Source organism: Onychomys torridus, chromosome 10 (assembly GCF_903995425.1).
Source record: "Onychomys torridus chromosome 10, mOncTor1.1, whole genome shotgun sequence".
In the NCBI taxonomy this organism is placed as follows: domain Eukaryota; kingdom Metazoa; phylum Chordata; class Mammalia; order Rodentia; family Cricetidae; genus Onychomys; species Onychomys torridus.
In genome coordinates, this window is record NC_050452.1 from 89,357,421 (window position 1) to 89,374,570 (window position 17,150).

General features: G+C 36.1%; 1 protein-coding gene across 7 annotated transcripts in view; it reads right to left on the bottom strand.

The window, feature by feature from the left end:
• Positions 1-10,489: 10,489 nt before the first annotated feature.
• Ythdc1 (YTH domain containing 1) overlaps positions 10,490-17,150 on the bottom strand; it is a 33,975-nt gene continuing 27,314 nt past the window's right edge. For 4 of the 7 annotated variants that reach the window (XM_036200781.1, XM_036200787.1, XM_036200784.1 and 1 more), the window contains 6 exons: positions 16,197-16,279; positions 15,101-15,137; positions 14,965-15,004; positions 14,810-14,872; positions 13,140-13,274; positions 10,490-11,473 (listed from right to left, as the gene is read on the bottom strand). In XM_036200781.1, the coding sequence (XP_036056674.1) occupies positions 11,249-11,473; positions 13,140-13,274; positions 14,810-14,872; positions 14,965-15,004; positions 15,101-15,137; positions 16,197-16,279 (583 nt within the window). In that variant the 3' untranslated portion in view covers positions 10,490-11,248. Of the gene's footprint in view, positions 11,474-13,139; positions 13,275-14,809; positions 14,873-14,964; positions 15,029-15,100; positions 15,138-16,196; positions 16,280-17,150 lie in introns of all 7 variants that reach the window. The other 3 variants (XM_036200783.1, XM_036200780.1, XM_036200782.1) reach the window with 1 other exon arrangement.

The window sequence follows — 17,150 nt, forward strand, 5'->3', positions numbered from 1 at the left end:
ATGGTCTTCACCATGGGTGTGGCAGAGCCATTCACCTGATGGGGGTGGTCCCAGCAGTCTGATCAGAACAACCCAGCTACCACCCAGACACACATCCCGGGCTTTAAGTGGACATTCCCCAACATCTACCCATCTATGACCTGCTGGAGTATATGAAGGGACTGGTCCTATGGAACCATAGCCACAGGATCTCCATGACTTGGAGCAACTGTATTCTGTTAAACCCAGCCCACTATGTCCCAAGAGGAAAGAAAGAGACAATACTTATGGGTTCCAGAGATTTTAATAAATCACCACATAAGCGGGTCACTAATCCATTAGAAGTTCAGGACAAGGACTCGGGAGCCTTATTTCTTCGGGGAAGAAGCAGGATTTATAAGCATGAAATTCACAAACATTCATTACCAAGTTAGAGTTACAATTTTTTACCCATAAGGATTTAGAGGAGTCTTCCTTGAGTGTTCCATCATTGTCGACCAATATACAATGAAAGCCCTCAGTCCAGCCAATCAGATTCATTTGTTCCTTCTATTGTTAGGAACAGTCATAATGTTTCTGGAGAACTAAAGATGCCTAACGACTATTTCTGTGGTTTAGAGAAGAAGTCAGTCACCCTTTGGAAAGTTCTCAGCTCTTCTAGGGCTTGGGACCCTGAACTTTATTTCACCCTACAAGTAAAATGGAGTCTGAAGTCAAATGACTGTACTTAGGCCAAGGTGCTTTTTGCCTGCTTCCTTTAATCCAAGAGGAGTTTCAGTGAGGGTCCAATAGTGATGATGAACCAGAAATCCGAGGCCTTGAATCTGACCAACACCACTTTAAGCAATAAACGCTTGCAGGTAAAAGCTGTGTAGAGAAAAGATTATACTGCATGTGATGCAGCAGCTCCCAATGCCACTACAAATGAAGAGGCGATGGAGAGGCAGGAAAGATGGAGGAGCAAAGTGTTGTGGGTTTTTTCCTTGTTAGGTTTTTGTTTGTTTGGTTGGTTTTTAATTAATATTCTTTTTTGCATTTTTATTATTTTTAATCTTATTTTTATAATTTCTTTTTTAGTTTTCCTTTGTGGGGGGAACACTACAAGGGTAAAGGACGGATACAGAGGGACTGGGAAATGAATGGGATTGAAGTGCATGATGTAAAATTCCCAAAGAATCAATACAAAAGTTATGCTAATAAAAAAATTCAAAAAAATAGAAAACAAAAACCCTGAAAACCTATTCAGCTGTTTACTGTCATTATTTTCAGCCTTTAGGGATAGAAGTAAGGTCTCAATTACAGGTTGTGATACTATATATACTTATGGCATGCAGGCCAGGAAAATAGGTAGGCTAACTGCAGATCTTCACCTCTTCCTCCACTCCTCCAAATCTAATCATCCAGTCTCATCTCCAGCTCTGTGACTGCTGCAGCCTCTCCTGTGGATCCCACAGATCTTCCCCTTCTAACCTTCCTCCCCACACCTCTTATTTTGTCAGACTCCAACCCCAGAAAGCACTCTCTAATAACCTAAGGGCTGCTTCTCCCAGGGTAACAAGTAGGCTAAAAGTGGACCCATACATCTCCTATTGCTCCTAGATCTAACACCCCGGTTGGATCAGAAAACCTGTTGTGGTCTCCCTTTCCTCTCTGACCTCAAAGGAATCACAAAGACCTCCTCCACTCTTCCCTCCTCCAACTCATCCCACTATCCCAGCCTCTAACAACAGAAAGCATTCCCTGTGAACATACCATCTGAGAAGACCAGGGAACAAGCAACACACAACCATTATACTGCTGTGGATATCGCTCTGTGTAAATAAAGTTCTGATTGGCCAGTTGCCAGGCAGGTAGTATAGGCAGGACAAGAGAGAAGAGAATTCTGGGAGGTGGAAGGCTGGGGGGAGAAAGACACTGCCAGCTGCCGCCATGACAAGATGTAAGGTACTGGTAAGCCACGAGCCATGTGGCAAAGTATAGACTAACAGAAATGGGTTAATTTAAGATAGAAAAAGTAGATAACAAGCAGCCTGCCACGACCATACAGTTTATAAACAATATAAGATTCTGTGTATTTTCTTGGTTGGGTCTGAGCAACTGTGGGACTGGCGGGTAAGAGAGATTTGTCCTGACTAGGCCAGGCAGGAAAACTCCAACTACAATTATACTCTCCAAAATTCCAGAGAGGAAACACAAACTAAGGAACAAAACCCTCCTTTCAACTAAGACAAATCCAGAAATCAGTACATAGACCTATAATCATCTCAAACTCATCCCAAAGCCTATATGCCAACATAAAAACACAATCAATAACAGCCAGGACAATATATCCCCAGTAGAGCCTAGCCATTGTACCATACCAGCCCCTGAATATTCCAACATAGCTGAAGCACAGGAAAAAGACCTTAAAACCAATGATCTAAAGATGATAGAAGTCTTCAAAGAGGAAATGAATAGATCCCTTCACAAAATCCAGCAAACAACAAAAAGTTGTATGAAAGGAAACTATATAAAACTGTTCAAGACCTAAAAACAGAAATACAATCAATAAAGAAAACACAAACTAAGCGAATTCTGGAAGTGAAAAATTTAGGAATTTGAGCAGAAACTACAAAGCCAAGCTTCACCAACAAAATATAAAAGATGGAGGGGAGAATCTGATGTAGCTGGATGTAGTCAGGACATATCTCTCTCACCTGCCAGTCCTGCAGCTGCTCAGACCAACGGAGTAAACACACAGAGACTTACATTGCTTACAAACTGTACGGTCATGGCAGGCTTCTTGTTTTCTAGTTCTTACATCTTAAATTAACCCATTTCTGTTAATCTATATGCCGCTACATGTTCCATAGCTTCACCTGCTGCCTTTACATGCTGCTCCCTGGATGGCAGGCTGTCGTCTCCTCCCACTCCGCCTTCCTCTTCTCCCAATTCTCCTCTCTGCTAGTCTCGCCTATACTTCCTGCCTGGCTACTGGCCAGTCAGAGTTTTATTTATCAATCAATCATACACAGCAATCTGAGGTACTGAAAATACAATTGGAAGAATTGGATACATTAGCCAAAGAAAATGTTAAGTCTAAAAAAAATCCTGACACAAAACATCCAGGAAATCTGGGACACTATGAAAAGAAAAAACTTATAATCAGAATAAAAGGAGAAGAAACCCAACTCAAAGGCCCAGAAAATATTTTCAATAAAATCATGGAAGAAAAATTTTCTAACCTAAAGGAGATGCCAATCATACTACAAGCATACAGAATAATAGATTGGACCTGAAGAGAAAGTCCCCTCCCTCTCCATATAATAATCGAAATACTAAACATACAGAACAAAGATAGAATATTAAAAGCTGCAAGGGGAAAAGATCAAGTAACATATAAAAGGAGACATATTAAAATTAACCCCGACTTCTCAAGGGAGACACTAAAAGCCAGAGGGGCCTAGATGGATGTGCTGCAGACTCTAAGAGACCACAGATGCCAGTCCTGATTACTATACCCAACAAAACATTCATTCACCATAGATAGAAAAAAAATGAGATATTCCATGGTAAAGTCAAATTTAAACAGTATCTATCTACAAATTCAACCCTACAGAAGATGCTAGAAGGAAAACTCCAACCTAAGGAGGTTAATTACACCTATGAAAACATAGGAAATCAATAATCTCATAGCAGCGAATTCAAAAGAAGGGAACCACACATACAAAGACCACCAACAGTAAGGATAACAAAAACAATAAGAATCAACAATCATTGGTCATTGATATCTCTCAGTATCAATGGTTTCAATTCCCTCTCTCCCCAAAAGACATAGACCAACAGAATGGATATGAAAACAGGATCTATCCTTCTACTTCTTCCAAGAAATACACTCAATATCAAAGATAAAAACTACCACAGGGTAAAGAGTTGGAAAAAGATATTCCAGGTAAATGGACCTAAGAAGCAAGCCAGTATAGCCATTTTAATATCTAACAAAATAGACTTCAAGCCAAGACTTATCAAAAAAGATAGAGGATACTACATACACATCAAAGGAAAAAAAAACATCAGGATGACATCTCAATTCTTAAAATCTATGTCCCAAACACAAGGGCACCTACTTTTGTAAAGGAAATACTATTACACATAGATTTACTTAAGAATAAAAAGACATAAAAAATTGGGAACAGCTATGACTTACCTGGGCAATTATCTAATCACTGTTCTACTGCAGTGAAGAGACATAAAGTAGGGCTAGAGGTATTGAAATCTCCCAAGAACTATTTCTTGGAGAGAGTGATTATGCTGATGTACAAAGACAGTCTATAAATGATGAACACACCTTGGCTCTATGCCGTGCAGCAGCTTTGAATGCTTAGGACAGAATTTGAGAAGTTTAGAAAAGAAAGTGAGTTATTTACTAATGTTATACAAGGCCCAAAAGGAATCACTGATTTTTTTTTTTTTTTTTTTACAAAGGGCTAGTCTATCAGATCCTGGAGTCTGGACCTGGAAGTTCCAACTCAATGGGGGTTGGAACTCCCAGGTCAAAGCTGGAATGGCTACCCACTACAATCAGAGACCTGAGGATAGAATATTACCTGAGTAAACAGGTAGTGCAAAACTAACAACTTCCAAAACTAAGAAATGATAGAGACAGCTGGCAGCCCGGAAAGTCACCCAAGGTTCTTCTAAGGTTAGGGCATCCATCTTTGGCCTGAAGGTCTAGAATATCTGACAGACTTTCTGTGAAGCGGGGTTTTGAAGAACTGTTCCACCTTGTGTTGGCAAGGTTTGGCAGTCACTTTCATGTCCTGCTTGTCCAATTTGGACAGCATACTGTAAGCAGTCAAGGCAAGGACACTTTCTTGCCAAGTGGCTAACTTATGCCACAAAAGTAAACTTCACATGGAGTTTCTTTGAAGCCCATCATCATCTCTGAAGTGGATTGGTACTGCCAGGAGCATACGTTTTATTATCATAAAAAAAGAACCTTATGTTATTAAAACATATTAAATGTCATATTCTGTAGATCTCTGCAGTGTTTGAATACCACCTGTCTATCTAAAATATATCTGACCTTGAAAACATGCCTAACCTGACTGCAAGTTTGATTGTGACTAACAACCTGCATTTCTTTATTATCCTAAATAGTTTGTAATAATGACTTTCAAGGACTAGAAATTTACATTACAAATAATCTCCACTTTAACTGCACCAAATGTAAACTCTTATACAGATAAAAACAAAAACCCAAAAAAGATAAGACAGACTGGCCATGGCAGTATATGCCTTTAACTCAGCGCTGGAGAAAGCAGAGGCAGATGGATCTTTGTGAGTTGAAGGCTAGTAGTATGGTCTACATCGAAAGTTCCAGGACAACCAAGGTCATGCAGTGAGACTTCACCTCACACATGGCAGACAACCTATACAGAGCAGAAAACACTGACAACATATATCACAATCCAATAATTTTTATATGTATATTCATACATATAGTAAAAAGAGGAAATGATCAAATAGAAAATTATCAGAAAAAGAAACATGGTTAATAATTTTTTGGGGACAGAGAGATAGGTCAGCAGTTCAGAGAACTTGATACTTTTGTAGGGAACCTGGGCTCACTTCCCAGCACCCACCTGCTGACTCATGACCATCTCCATGATGCATGACTCATGATATCATAAGCAACTCCAGATCCAGGGGATCTGAAGCCTTCTGGCCTCTACCAGCCCCACTATGTATGTAGTCTATTGTTGACTATTACAAAGCACATGAAAACAAATATCCCCATTTTTAATAACTTTAAAATGATGAATAAAAATATATAAGTCCAGATAAATGCCTGGAAGAAATTGTTGAATTAGGGCCAGTGAGATGGCTCAGTTGATTCTCCAGAAGCCACATGGTAGTAGGAGAGAACAGACTCCTACAGATTGTCTTCTGAGATCCACATAGGAAATAAGGCACACACACTTAAACTGACACACATCACATATACACACCATTAATTATGTAGAAAAAAGTCAATAAAAACATGTAGAAATCAGATTAGAAAGACTATTACACATTTTATGCTTTGCTTTTGTAGTGGCTTAAGAAATTTTACCTTTATCACTTCAACGTGTAATTCTAATACTTCATTTTTTCCCAAGGTGTTTATCACTTTACAGAAAAGAAACAATAAAATCCCAGCAAATAATCAAACAATCTTGGGCTAACATAGCTTTTTAAAAATCTGATGAAGTTGTATGTAGTTGAAACTGGCCTCACAGATGTTATGTAACCAAGACTGGTCTTCAGGTCCTAACCCCACCTCTACCTGCTAAGGTTTCAGGCACTCACCATCACTCCTGGCTTTTACAGAACATACTTTAAACAGAGGCACTTTGCAAGTCATCCATCACCAACTTTTAAAGTCACACTAATTTTCCCCATCAGCCCTTCTTCAACACCTGGCCATGCTTGCATCTTCCTTGATTGCCCACCTCCATGTAAAAGTCATACTCTTTGAAAGAAAATTTTTATATTTATGTTAGCTCCCTGTGGTGATTAAGAGAGAAAATTCCCCCATAGACTCAGATATTTGGAAGGTGGTGTTATCTTGCTGGAGTACGTCATTGGTGTACATCTCCCCCTACTGCTGGCTCATTCTGCTTCTTGCTTGCAATCAGAGGTGATCTCTCAGCTTACTACTGCAGCCATACCTGCAACTTGCCACCATGCTTACCCATCACTGTGGAACCAGCTCTGAATCTGTAACTCTTCCCAAGTCACTTTTGGACATATGTTTTATCACGTCAACAGAAAAGTAACAAATACACTCTCATAATGTTCCCCTGGAGATACTTAACCAACTTCTGAACCTAATTCATGGATATGCTGTATTTTACCTCTTTCAAATTCAACTAGATCATGATTCTTTCCTTTTAACTGGAGCTGTAAGATGGCTCCAGGAAAACTAGTTTAACAATATTTTTATCCTTCCTGTATTTGTGTCCTTCCTATATCCCATCTGTATTAATTTTCCCACAATGCACCAGAAATGTTCTAAAAATAAGTCCTCTCTTCCTCCTTAAAAGACATGACAATTCAGTCTTATAGTGTACTCATTCATACACACCGCTAGAACATGTGAGCCAGGCAGTGGTGCATGCCTTTAATGCAGGAGGCTGAGGTATCTGATTTCAAAGCCAGCCTGGTCTAGAGTGAGTTCCAGAAGAACAGCTGGTGCTCACAGAAAAACCCTGTCTCGAAAAACAAAACAATAAAAAGAAAATAACACGGTGTGGACATTAAAGTTGCAGGCCATCTTCCTCTACCTGATTTTTCCTTTGGTTATGAGAACTCTGGGGCCTATTCTCCAGGTTAACACTTGTGGGCCAAATGAGCTAACTCATTGTCAGTGGTATCCCTGGTTCATGGAAGAGCACACCATCTAGATTCCTACTCTGTAGTTTAATCTATTAAATGACTTCCTCCCAAATTTAACTTGCCTTCTGTGTATCACTATCTGTACTTACTTAAAAAGTCTTTGTAACCAATGAATTAAAAAAATTCCTTACAAAAAGTTCTACTCATTTAGCAGTGAACTTTAGCTTTTTCTTTTAGGATTATCTTTAAACCAATTCCTTAGGCTTCACATTCACGTAATTAATTGCCAAGAACAAAGTGTATCTTCTATTATATAGCCTCAGAGCAACCAAACTATTCTCAGCAATTCTGATTTCCCCAACATCTCTTTTGCCAAAGGACTATACATTGTGTAATCCTCAACCAAGCCCTGACAAAGCAAGCCGAGTTCCCAAGAGAATGGGATCACCATATTGGTCAGTCCAGAAGCCAGGGTGGATATTCCTGAAAAGAGAGTTGAGCAAGAATGGGGTGACTTATTCACAGTAAACAAATTTCAAAAAATAAATGGGAGTCTGTCTGTATTAAAAGAAGTCAGTAAATTTTAAAGTGTTATTAGAAAGTTGGTGAAATCTCTTCTAAAAACACCACCTTCAAATTGTGTCCTCATAGCCATGACAAAATCTAAAGGTTTTCTAAACGGACAGTAACAGTTCATAAATGAACATTTTAGCAGAAAATATGATTTGTTGCAAAGTTAGAAATAGCAGCAAGACTTTTAACCTTATGCAAAAAAACAAAAAACACAAATGGTATGACTATTTCACACATTTAAATTGGAGACGAATTTTTTAAACGTTAAGTCCCTATAATCTTTCACAAGTTATAGAAAAAAATTACTTCCAGTAATGAAATACAGAATTTAACACAATGTCATAGAAACCACTTAATTTTCTACTAGAATTTTCAACTTCTTCTATCCCCTTACAGTCAATAGAAATCAGGTACTTTTACTAGTTCATAAACCAGCTGCTTGCCAATATAAATGTTTCCATCCAAAGCAGGGATATAACTGACTAGATTCAGCTCACATTGCTGAACCATTAAAAGCCTCTTGGAAACTATCACTAACTGAAACATCTTGTTTGACTATGTAAGTAAACAAAAAAAAAAAAGGGCAAATACCATATCATCTCACTTTGTCAAATCTAAAAAAAATTGACATCCATGACTGGGGTGAGGAGGATGACAATGGATTCATGTTTATCTATCGTTAGATCAAAGAACCAAGTTTGACGGATACAACACACAATGACAATGATGAACAATGTATACTTGAGAAAGAGACTGATTTTAAATGCATGTTAAATGTTCTTCCCAAAAGACAATATAGGAGGAGGCAATGATTACTATCTAGATGGACTGAAGCATTGTACAATAAATATACAATAAAATGTAAACAGAATTTTTATCCATTGAAAAAAGCTTTTAAGACAGGCAGGCACTCACTTTGAGAGCGGCAGGTGGGTCTCAAATTTTATAGTCAGCTTGGTCTACAGAGTTCCAAGATAGCCAGAGCTACCTGATTAGACCATGTCTCAAAAATAAACTTTTAGTTAGAATACTCAACTTTTTTTTTGGGGGGGGGGGGGGGGGAATGAGTCTAGACAGGGTCTCAGTTCATAGCTCAGGCTGTCTTTGAACTGCTAATGATACACTGCCACAGGATTACTTTGTGTTAGGATTAGAAATGTAAGCCACCCAAAACTAACCCCCAAATTATAAAGCTTCTTATACTGACTTTAAGGAAGGCCAGGACTAATGAAGCCTGAAGAGTTAATGCTTATGATCAGGATGGACATCATGCACATCATCTTAGAGAATGCCTAAATTCTACTTTTTACTAGCAATGAAGTAACTTCTGTGGGAACACAAATTGAGTAATTTTACTCTCTGAACCTGTTATCCGATTCTAATCAGAGATCAGAATTATATGTGGATGAAGTCGTACACAGCAACACAAAAGTATACAGTGCAGAGTATGTTCAATGTGATTTACAACCCATTTTAACATGAAGAAATAACTTTAATGTTTCCTACTAGTTCTGTGCAACTACTTATTTAAAAAAACAATTCTGGTGATTGCTTCTAATGAATGTATTTGATTTTAAGGATTTGCAAAGAGTAGACATTAGTGCAATGTGTAACTTACTGATGGAATAAAAAACCTAAGTGGTATCACCAAGCAAAAAACAAAAAGATGTGAACGTGAGATGGATACTTCTGAGGAAGATGGGCAGGTATAGAAGAGGGAAGTGGAGGTATGATTAAGGACAAAATGTATAATATAAACATAAAATTATCAAAGGATTAGTTATTAAAAATATGAGCAACACAACTTAACATCACCAACTAGTTAATTAAACACAATGCCAGAATTGCAACCCCAGTTCCCTAAGAGTTAAATACTCTTGCAAGTCTATCACCCATGCATATATTTAATGAATCCACAGGCTGTATTCTGACACTGGTAAAATAGAATTGTGACTGTATAGGAAGATTAAGTCAAACGTGATAAAGTGGGGTTGGGGACTTAGCTCAATGGTAGAGCACTTGCCTAGCAAGCACAAGGCCCTGGGTTCAATTCTCAGCTCAAAAAAAAAGTGATAAAGTTATACTTTTAAATACTGAAGTTGCTGTGTTCTCTGCAGGCATATAAGTAGAAATAAAACACAAAACAATGTACTGATTTTGTGCAGACACTGTCAAAAAGAAAAAAAAAAAAATCACATTCCCAATGTTTAGACGGTCAATTTCATACAGACCAAACTTCAGGTTCAAATCAAGAAATTAAAATGCAAAAAAATTATTATTTTATAAACTTTTTTATGTGGTTTACTATGGTAGAGAACTGTTACAAGGAATGATCGACAAGCAATATATGAAAATGTGAGAACACTATAGACTAAGAAAACAGAAAACTGTAGAAAGCAATTCAACAACAGAAGATGAAAACAAAAATCCTAAAATATGGATCCAAACTATCATCAGATGTATAAGTAACAAACTAAATTACCAACACAATCCCACTCCATGGGAATTTATATAATAGAGAACATACTGTTATGCTTACACACTGTAAAACTAGCAATCAGACAAGAAATACAGCAAGTAAGTGTCAATCTTTACCAATTTATTTCATACAAAACAGTAGCAACGTAGAATGTGGGGTTCTCTTCTGCTGCCACACACGCAAACTGCAAACATTCCAAGCCGACGTACAGTTTGGAAAGAGGGCTAAACAATAGCATCAACCATGCTACTGAACATGGGAACTTCTTCTTTAAAAAGATTAAAAATTAGATAGCAATGTCTTCTTAATATTGCTCTCATCATTGAAGACTAAAAAAAAAATAAGAAGTGACTTTATAGGTTTAAAAAAAGAGGGAAGAGGAGAAACCAAGAGGCTGCTACAACACTGCCATATAGTCAAACCATCATATTTCAATATTTGCATACTTGATAGCAGCATTATTTTTAACTGAACCGTGTGCAGCTACATGTAAAAACACAAAGCAAAATACTATGGCAGTTACTGATCAAGATCCAAAAGAAAGAAAACAAACAAAATAACTCTAGGATGAATATACTGTAAAAAGAACATTTATAGAGAATGAATCAATATCTACATTCTTGGACTGTTCCATTCTGCCCCAATAAAAGTGTCAACTCAACTGTCAACTGTGCATTTTTGGCGGATCTGAGTTTTCCAGTTCTTATTCTACTGCATGCTTGGAACAAAGATGATAATAAATCCTTCTACACAATGAGCTTTAAGTAGACAGCTGAAAATAAATTTACTACTTGTAAACACACAAAAAAAATACAATTTTTTTTTTTTTTATCTTCAATCAATGCTTCCAAAAGCGCATTATCTTCGGTAACGACCTCTCTCCCCTCGGTCTCTGTCCCGATCACATATTCTTTCTCTTTCCCTTTCTCGATCACGACCTCTGTCTCTTTCTCTGTCTCTTCTGTTATCCCTAGGCCGGTCTCGCTCTCGCTCCCGATCTCTTTCACGGGGTCTACTTCTCCGACCACTGACCACAGCTTGTGTGCGGCGCAGGAAATCATCCACCCTCATATCATAGTCATGCTAGAAAAAGGAGAAAATTGATTAGCAAAGCACAACTTTGCATGGGATTCCCTCACAGTTGTCTGGTAAAGAAATCAAAAAATGCAACCATTATTTCAAAGAACTTAATTTTGACACTCATACCACTAAACGAAATCCACATCTCTTCCTGTAACTACCTATTCAACTGGAAGACGGGCTATATAAACTGGAATCCACATCTCTTTCTGTAACTTCCTATTCAACTAGAAGACTTCGGGCTATAAACTTCATACAACTTGTTTACTGTTAATAGTAATTTAAGGAATTTGATGAAATAAAATTTTGGGAATCTAAGGAACTACAAAATTGACTTCTGAACTTTAAGAAAATGTGTTTCAGTAAGATGGGAAGCTACCCCACATAAAGCTAACAAAGCACTCTGAAAGATGGAGACAATGAAAGAGTAAAGCACAGGCACAAAGGAGAGGCGAGTCTAAACTTGGTGCCTGGTCTACCTTTACATTTTCACTTTTCCTGTCATCTTTTCTCAGAAGGTGGTGCGTTTTCAAACTTCAGCTTCCATGTATAGGAAGCAAGGTTTAGAACACAATTCCATATTACTTATAAGTAAAATGTGAATGTATTATAAACATGAACGGTGTTTTAATTAATCCAATTACTACTAAATGAAGGTCCATAAAATAGAACTTGTTTGCAAGGGCTAGTTAACTTCAGTAATCTTGGACTGACTTCCTATTTCAAAGATCTTTCTTTTTGTAAAGCTCACTATTAGCATTTCCATAAGATTTCATGATAAACATAAACAAGTAAGATTTCACCATTTGAAGTCCATATATTGACAGAAAATAAAGCCTGTCATTTTCTATCATTAAACTGTTTTATATAATGTTAAGATTTAATTTAATAGACTCCTCTTTTGAATTCAAGAATAATCCATTAAAAAAAATCTCAAAGATATGAATTTACTATTCTGACTCTCTGTAATGTGTGTGTGTGTGTGTGTGTGTGTGTATATATATATATATTCCATACACATTTAACTTTGACTTTGAATGGTAGTTCAGTGTTAAAGATTTTTATATATATATATATATATATATATATATATATATATATATATATATATACACATATCCTTCCAATTAAGTAGCAGAAGACAATTTTCATTAAATATATGTTAGCAGAAAATTGGTTTTAATAACCAAACAGCCCTACTATGACATAACTAGTTAGAATTTCTGTGTATCACTAGGTTACTAGTTTTAAATAAAACTTGGTTAAAAAAAAAAGGTATGATTTAGAAACTACCTTAAAATTTACCATCTTACATGAAAAATTAAGAGATTTAGAAAAAAATTATACTAGCAGTTTTGAATTACATAGCTAGTAATTAAGATCCCAGTATAGGAAGAATATCATAAGTACACTTCTATGTTTACACACACACACACACACACACACACACACACACACACACACACACACGGTGGTTCAACTCATGAAAAATAAAATACAAGTCTATCTAAATAACACAGATTTTTTAAATGAAAACAATTTTTAAATTAATATTCAGAGTCTACAGTAATACAAGTAGTCTGTCATCGAAATCTAGTATTCGCCCCTATGTAACCACCTATAGAATTCTAAGCAGCTCCCTCAACACCTCTGCCTTTTGTGCACTTACTACTCGTTTATCTCTGTATCTTGCTTCATGGGGTACAGGATGGTGTCCTGAGTAAGGGGGGTGGGCTTGGGGAGGCGGAGCATGGTGCTGGTAGTAAGGATGGTGTGGAGGCTGTTCCATTCCCGGGTAAGGAGGCTAAAACACAAAGACCATCTACATCAAAAATCTTCCAAATACCTTTGTAGACAGACACATTCTTAGAACTCCTATTGCCAAATCATAAACAAATTAATTTCAGCATTACTATTCATATACATTGAAAACATCAAGGTTCCCGCCCAAAAGCCTGTTTGTTAAAAACAAAATTACACATAATACATACTTTAAGCTCTATCTAACATGTTCTATCTCGCTACTTGTATGATTTAAATTCTAACAGAAATAAAAAAACAAACAAACATGGCACTTACTAAAACCAAAGCACTAATCCCTAAGTACTTTATAGCATTTAATGTAGCAAATTTACACTAATTCTAGGTTAAGCAACTAGCCTACAATCACATTACAGAAAGGGCCACAACAGAAAGTGTGTACATACAGCTGAGATACAATCACAGTACCCTGGGCTCTGGAATCACTTATACACAAATCTATCTCCAGAATAAAGTCCAGGAGCTAATGAAACTTTAAAAATGCCAATATAGGGGCTGGTAAGATGGCTCAGGGTAAGTAAAGACACCTGCTGCAGGATGACCGGAGTTCAATCCCAGGACTCATATGTCTGTATATGGCATGAACATGCCCACAGACACATCAATAATTAAATTATCATTTAAGGTGCCATTATAAAATTAATAAAGGGCACATGATAATTTTAGCATCAAGTTCATCTAAGTATTTCAGACTAAAAGAGTTTTTAGTTAATCTGTATATATAAGATAGTGTGAAACTGCTTGAAGAGAAATCAAAGAAAGGTAAGATGTCACCTAACAGCATTTAAAAATAAAATGAGAAGAAACACAGAGGCACTTCAGCTACAAAGTTTCACCTCTCAGAAACTATTTCCAGGATTTTTTAACATGTCAGAATATACTTTAAGAAAATTATCAAATTTTCTTGAAGACAGAAAATTAAAACTCAGGATTTAATTCACTCTTATTTTAAATGGACCTAAACTTACTTATTATCCCAATTAGGTCCAATTAGACACTTCATATGAATTTAGTGAATTTCTTTTCTGTACGATCCTAAGTAGACACTATTTGACCTGAGGTTTAACTTTATGAGATGGATATAACTGTTCACTTCAATAGCAAAGTAAGCATACTTCCGTGCACAAACTACTCAATATCTGTCTGATGAGCCAAAGAATGGCCAGTGAAGTTTACATATGAAGTAAACAGATGTTATCATGGAACTTGGTCAAACTGTTAGAAAGATGAGAGAATAAATCTCATCACCCAGGTTAAGAGCTTATACTAACCATTACCATGTTTTACATATATCTATAATACTATAGTAAGCCCATATTATTAAGCCCATACTTAAGCATAAACAAACTTAAGTCTTTCATTTTAACCCATTATTTATCACCAAAAATTTGTATTTTAAGTCTCTTAATGAATAAGTATAGGTATCACATTCTGAGTAAGCATTTACAATTAGACACTGCAAAATGAAGTTAAAATAGAGTATTACAAAATAGAGTAATGAAAAAACAGAATACAAACCATTCCTTGCCAAGGAGGTGGTGGTCCCATGTTATGAAATTCCCTCACATAATCATTGTAGGACTAAAATAAAAGATGATATTGTCAATAATAAATTAAAATCAAGGAAATACAAATCAGCTCCTGGCTTTAAATACGTAAAATTTAATGCTTACCCCATTTAAAAACACATCTCGGCGAACTCCTGAAAATCGTCTGTTGGGAATAAGATTTGTGAAACTAAATTCAGGTAATTCATAAACTAGTTCCAAGAATGTATTTCAAAGCTAAGCAAGAGTTAACCCAACTTACCTGTCAACTTCCTGGTATCGGGGATCCTTTAAATACCCTGTTCAAACATCAAGCATTTTAGTAAATCAAATTTTATGTTTTTACTATGGCATAATAATTAAATCTTCCTTACCCTTGTTTCAATTCTTCCCATGAGAAATATACTTTAAAGGAGTTATCATTGAACTTACTAGAGGTTTTCACATGTATCATGTGAGCTAAGGGCAGAGGACTAACTTGAGTGTACAGTCTGTACTGGCTTGAGGACACTGCGGGAGAATCCTTTTAAAGAATGTTTTCCTTTTAACTTGAGAACTTACAGCTAAGCTTTAAACATGAAGACTCAAAAAAGGACACAAAATTGCAAAAGCTTCAAAAATGAACATGTATAATATTCCAAGAACCAAGTAACAAAACAATGTCTACTCTATTCTCTCCTTCCATTAGGAAGGATCTAACAAACTAATACATAAATATATCTGGCCCTGTTACTGGGGGAAGAATTTGTCCTAATGAAACACAACTACCTCCTTTAAGGAAAAAAGAAGTGCTTATATAAAGCCATTTGTTACAACACTAGCATTATAATGCTAACCAGAATGAGAGTTTTACAGGTGTGTCAGTGACTGTCATTGAAGCATACCCTTCTTTAATCCCGGTGAACAACACACTAACTGAAAATTGACACTTAGACAACAAGCCAAGTGTTTCTCATCACTCTCGAAAATGGTATTGGTTTTTTTTTTTTTTTTGAAAAAGGTATAATTACTATTTTGATTTCCAATTAGTGCTGTATACTCTAGGAAACATTGCATGCGCATCATAGGGAACAGAAAGCACAACAAAATAGGTCACCTTTTTCCTGCATCTTATACATGTAGTACACGTCAATTTCCACTTTTGCAAAGCCAGCAATTTCAGGTAATTAATAAATCATGACTTGCTGTAATAGACAGAACAATCTACACATGGTAGGGGAAAAACTACTAATTAGAAGCAGTAATGATTTCCTAAAGTAGTCATGACCTAAATGTTCTTTACTTTTAAACCTACTGGAAGTTTTTTGTTGTTTTAATGATTTAAAGTCAAATAATCTTCAGGATTATAAAATATTAACCTGGTCTCTGGTGAAACTCAGGGGGATAGTCAATCCTTGGTTTCTTTCTGCTGTTATGAATATCATAATCTTCTGGTCGACGCCTACACAAATTAGACACATTAGAAATTAAACCAATAACAGCTGGGAAAACAAAGAGCAAAGCAAGAGTTTGACAGAGGTGAGTACAAAGAATAGCCCAAGGCCTCCTAAAATACCTCCATTAATTTTTGGTGAACAATTTATCTTAAAGTTCTTAAATTTTAATTCCTCAAAGGTAAACCTCATACATTGGAGTAGGTTTCTCTGTAATCTCACACTATGAGACAACCCCATGGATTACCTAATGCAAGCCTGTAAACCGCATTTTAGTAGTCTGAACATATATAAGCAGTTCTTTAACAAGTCCAACAAGTCTCCCAAATGTCACCATTCAGGTGAAAACAGGAGGAAAACCATACCAGCAATTATGCAATAGCTTAGTCTAAAATTTATATAGATTCAATCTAAACAAAATTAAGAATGTCTTAAATGATGCCTCTGCTTTACACAAAACTGTACTTTTCATGATTATACAGAAAGTTTTAAATTTTAATATAGCTATGTAACAGGAAAATTTTGAAAATGTTATTTGAAAAACTAGTATCTCAGTAACATTTACTTCAATAACATTAATTAAGGTATTTTTTCCAGAGACAATGCCTTATAATAAAATGGCTCTCATGAATTGTCATATAGTAAGTTTGAACAGAGTTCATAAAACTAGGCCAAAATTTAACTTTAGAAGATACTGTTAATTTGCAGAGGGCTGTTCTTCATGGTCTTTCATAAACCTTGACGGCTAGTAAAACTGACACATCATAAAAACACATTTAGTAATTAATATGAGCTAAACAAAAATAAAAACAAAAGGTCCAAAACATTTAAGAAATAAACATATCCTTTTACTATTAGTTTCAAATATATAGATAGTAT